General features: G+C 34.3%; 2 protein-coding genes and 1 long non-coding RNA gene across 3 annotated transcripts in view; 1 reads left to right on the top strand and 2 right to left on the bottom strand.

Annotated features, from left to right (window-relative positions):
• LOC105120012 (octanoyltransferase-like) overlaps positions 1 to 1,138 on the bottom strand; it is a 2,679-nt gene extending 1,541 nt beyond the window's left edge. The window contains exon 1 of the mRNA XM_011018204.1: positions 976 to 1,138. The gene's annotated coding sequence lies outside the window, so the exon portion shown is untranslated. The remainder of the gene's footprint in view (positions 1 to 975) is intronic.
• An 821-nt stretch (positions 1,139 to 1,959) lies between these two features.
• Positions 1,960 to 4,549, bottom strand: LOC105120014 (selenoprotein O-like; the record flags this gene model as incomplete). The annotated part of the gene is made up of 4 exons (XM_011018205.1): positions 1,960 to 2,490; positions 3,271 to 3,544; positions 3,633 to 3,939; positions 4,267 to 4,549. Coding segments are annotated over 4 exons (1,119 nt in total), but the record flags the coding sequence as incomplete, so codon positions are not given.
• Positions 2,529 to 3,214, top strand: LOC105120013 (uncharacterized). Its single transcript, XR_841242.1, has 2 exons — positions 2,529 to 2,727; positions 2,857 to 3,214. It is a non-coding gene; the product is annotated as an uncharacterized LOC105120013 (long non-coding RNA).
• Positions 4,550 to 4,836: the final 287 nt, after the last annotated feature.

Genomic DNA, 4,836 nt, shown 5'->3' on the forward strand with positions numbered 1-4,836 from the left:
AGGTAAAAAAAAAAAAAAGAAATTCAAAGACGGCAGCACCAATTTTTGTTTGCTAGTGAATGAGACCATCAATTAACTCACAGAACCTAGGAGATCAAAAGGAAGGGATATCAACGTCACAATAACAAATAGTACAAATACACAACAAATCTTCATATATAAGTACTCCTCCTTTTTATGCTATAACTAAACCACCAAAAAAGAAAAGGCTTATTTGAAAAGAAATGCATCAATTCCTCAATGAAGGATGGCCAACATTAAGAACAAAAACACGGGTTCTAGCAGACACAATGTACTAAAAAAGGGTTATCATCGCTTACTAGATTTCCCATCCAAAATGTGACCTTCAGTCAAAAAATCTCACTTAAAATTAAACAAAACAAAAAAAAACCCTATCCATTGCATTTCCTTCATGTAACTTCAACCCGCATCAGACCTTGTTGTGGCTGATTTTTTAACTCCAAAAGCTTTAAAAAAAACTAAATTTCTTTGTGGGATTTATTTTTAGTAATTTAGCAAAATCTGAAAAGTTTCATTGAGGCATTTCATCAAACAGTCAGTGCATAAAAAAACGCTTACTAGATTTCCCATCCAAAATGTCACCTTCAGTCAAAAAATCTCACTTAAAATTAAAAAAAAAACCTATCCATTGCATGTCCTTCATGTAACTTCAACCCGCATCAGACCTTGTTGTGGCTGATTTTTTAACTCCAAAAGCTTTAAAAAAAACTAAATTTCTTTGTGGGGTTTATTTTTAGTAATTTAGCAAAATCTGAAAAGTTTCATTGAGGCATTTCATCAAACAGTCAGTGCATAAAAAAATGTAATGGTTTCAGCAAGCAAAATGTTTTCACTATCCATTTTAAAACCAAGATTATGAGACTCAATGCAAGCAATTAACAATCAGGGAATAAAAAAAACAAATACACTCTAATTTTGAACAATGCACGTGAATCGAGATTCATAAAGGCTCACCTGTAACAGAGAAACAGCTTCTGCTGAGCCACAAAAGTCAATTTCACGTAGGAAGAAGATTTTGAGAGATACAGAGAGAGAGCAAAATAGAGAAAACGCACCGGTTTGAGTTTTTAAGGTAAGGCGTAAGGTTTTTGGATTGACATGTCGTTTGAGAAAACAAATGGTCTCTGACTGCCTGTATTTGTCGTTATAAATGGACTGTCAGTGAAGCACAATCTATCTTCTTTTATGATCAAAAGTTTGGATGTTTACTGAAATTATTTAAAGATATTTTAATCATATTGCTTTCAAATTTACAATATAATGAGAAAAGATTTACATTAATGAAATTGAATATAAATATTAATTATTTAAATTTAAATAATTATGAATGAATTAAATGAACTGAAAAACAATAGGATAATGGTATACTTCAAAGTTTGTTACCCTTTATAATGATATTTTGTTACAAAATAAATAGTATATTTTTTCTTCTTTGAAAAATCACTTTTTAAATAAACATGAAATTTTCGATATATATATAACATTTCAAGCTTTCATATCTCAAATCTATATCTTAATTAATTTAAAGTTCATTTAACAATTAATTAATTTAAAGCTTGTTTGGCAATATATCATCACAAACTCTTATATCTCAACTCTTATATCTCAAGTATATATTTTAATTAATTTAAAAGTTCTTTAAATTAATTTAAAAGTTCTTTAACAGTGTAATTATAATTTTTTTATCGAAATACATACTATTAATTTTTTTATTTTTAATATCAACACATTAAAATAACCTATCAAATTAATTTAAAATTAAAAAAAAATAAAAAAATTAATTTTTTCCAAAAAAAAATTTGAAACGTTTGAAATAATCAAACACTTATATTTCAAACACTTAAGTCGAATTAGGCTCTGTATTTCAAGTTACTAAATTAAGCCACTCGAAGATCAATAACCTTCAGAAAAGTAAGTTTGTTTTTATTACACGTCCATAAAAAGGCATATTTCAGTAACAACACCATGCATATACTCACGTGTCTATAATATTGAAGAAACTCAAGCAGTCTCCACATTATCCATGAACAAGATTACAACCATTGTGATGAGAAAAAATAAAAATAAATAAATAAATAATACCTTTCCAACTTGACCTGTTATAACAGCATAGACAAACAAGGTTTCCATGTTACTGCAGTTTATTGTGAGGACAAGAGCTTGATGCTACTATTACATACATGTCTTAAGACTACTTTCATAAGATCAAGCAACTCATGAAGAGCATGAAAGCATGCAAACACCAGGCCGATAAGCCCAGGCTGGTGGAAGGCGAGCATATTTTTCCATTCCAGGCTGCTCATCATACGGCCGCTCCATTAATTTGAGGAGCCTCCTGACCTCTGTGTAATCACCTTGTTCAGCTGCATCAATGGCAGTCTGGCACACGTAGTTTCGGAGAACATACTTGGGGTTTACTGAATCCATTTGGGCCTTCCTCTGCTCATCTGAGATCCCGCTAGCAGCCAGCTGCAGAAGTAGAAAGGAGATCGTATGATACAACTGAAAACTGAAACTGCGTAAAAAACATCGCTCCTCATCTGATCTGTTTGTTCCATCAGATAGATCATAAAAATAAAAACCAGGCACGCGCACACACATCCACCAAAAGCATTCATTTGACCATACCTGATTATGAATGCAAGGGAGGCACCTAACAACTATTTAGGGATATAACAATGAGTCACGTGGAACATGCACGGCATAGTAGTGCCATGAAAGAGTAATAACTGCTTGCCATGGATCAAACGAATTTCCTCATAGTAGTGCCATGAAAGAGTAATAACTGCTTGCCATGGATCAAACGAATTTCCTCATAGTAGTGCCATGAAAGAGTAATAACTGCTTGCCATGGATCAAACGAATTTCCTCTAACTATTATAATGTCTAAGTTTAAAATTAAACGGTTCATTTATTTTAGTTTATTTAGGTGAAAAGGGAGCTCGAGACCCGCTCCCTTCGCCCCAACTTCATAAGAGTACCATTGTCTGAAACATTGTTGGTTGTAAGAATTAAATACGAAACACAAGTGTGGATAGCTAAAAGTTTCCACAAAGCCATCAAGTGTGCTTTGTGCATAGGCACGAGAAAGAGAAGAAAAGGAAAATGGCTACATGCCATGATAGCAAAGGAAACAATTAACCATATGTAACCAGGGGCAAAAACAGTAACAAGTTTTGAAAACAAAAGAAGAGGAAGCATAGTAAATATAGTAATCCACACCGAAGATATAATGCCTGTATATTTTACCTCATGCACATAGGATTGCACCCAGCTGATCCATGCTTCTTTACGCTCCTGTCCAATATCTAAAAGAACAGCCTTCAGGGGAACTAACAACTCATCTTCTGGAATTTTTGGGTCTGCTTTAACATTGGAAAGCAACCGGAAGAAATTTGTGTAATCAACTTTATCCACAGCCATATTATTAAGGAGTTTGTTGATCAACTGTTTATTGTACTTTGGAAGACCAAGCTTTCTAGTCATCATAGCTTGATACTCATCCATGAATTTGTTTCCATATCTGTAACAAGTCATTGCAAATACCCTATAAGCAACTGCCATTGGCAAATATGCTTCCATTAAATCTAGCAATTACAAAATACAAGTACCTTTCCATGGCATAATCTGCCTCCTTCTCGTTAATCAACTTGGCAGTTGATAGGGTAGCTGTGAACTGTGCAATATTCCATAAACCAATATCAGGCTGATTTGCAAAACAGTATCTTCTTCCTGGAAGATCCGTGGTGTTTGGAGTGAAACTAGGATCAAAGGCATCCAGGAATCCAAAGGGACCATAATCAATGGTGAGACCCAGTATACTCATGTTGTCAGTGTTCATTACTCCATGAGTAAAGCCAACCCCTTGCCAGCTTGCGATCATAGAAGCAGTCCGTTCAGCAATCTCCACTGTCCAAGCTGAAAAAGTTCACAAGATAAAGCAAAATGAGGAGAATACAATGGAGGACTCTGGAAGATGGTCCAGATTAAATATGGGACGACAAGGGTGCCCTAATCAATAAAAGTAAATTAATTCAATCTCAAGTATCATGGATTCAAAGTACTTAAACCACAATGTAAAATAATTTTCATATTTAATCATTTCTGACTATAGGTTGAACTCTTCATGAAGCTCACACAGTACTTCCTTTACTTTGCAGTCTTCTTAGGCAAGCCACATACCGCTGTAACAATTCCTCTACATACCTAACTCTTACTATAATCTAATGGAAGCTCTATATTTACCTGCATACTTGTTTGAGGTCAGATCCACAACTGAATGATCTTCATCACCTGTACTAAAAGATAAGCTCTCACTTTTATTCATGCTCTCGATATGAGGAAAATGATGTTTGATGGCATAATCTGCCAAAGCACGAACAATTTCAAGGTCCTCTTTCCCGCTAGAGGCATGTATTTGGTACGAACCAAACCGAAGAAATGATGGTGCAACTCGGCAAACAATAGCACCAGGTTCTTCCTTTGCATTGCCACTGCAAAAAGAAGTGCAAAAACTTGTAATCAGCAATCACTGAAGAGCATCTCAAAGTCATCACGTGAATACATAGACCAAACAGTTGTCTTTCAATTCCAGGAGTTCCCAGTAACATGTTATAATTTCCATTTCCACCTCTGTCAGTCAACTAAAAAATGTTTAATGGAAGTGCAAAAGAGTAATATTTGCAACCAAAAAACAGAAATATTTCCTCATTGCCACTGCAAAAAGAGGTGCAAAAACTTGTAATCAGCAATCACTGAAGAGCATCTCAAAGTCATCGCGTGAATACATAGACCAAACAGTTGTCTTTCAATTCC

The sequence above is a fragment of the Populus euphratica genome, unplaced genomic scaffold, assembly GCF_000495115.2.
Source record: "Populus euphratica unplaced genomic scaffold, PopEup_1.0 scaffold3664.1, whole genome shotgun sequence".
In the NCBI taxonomy this organism is placed as follows: Eukaryota; Viridiplantae; Streptophyta; class Magnoliopsida; order Malpighiales; family Salicaceae; genus Populus; species Populus euphratica.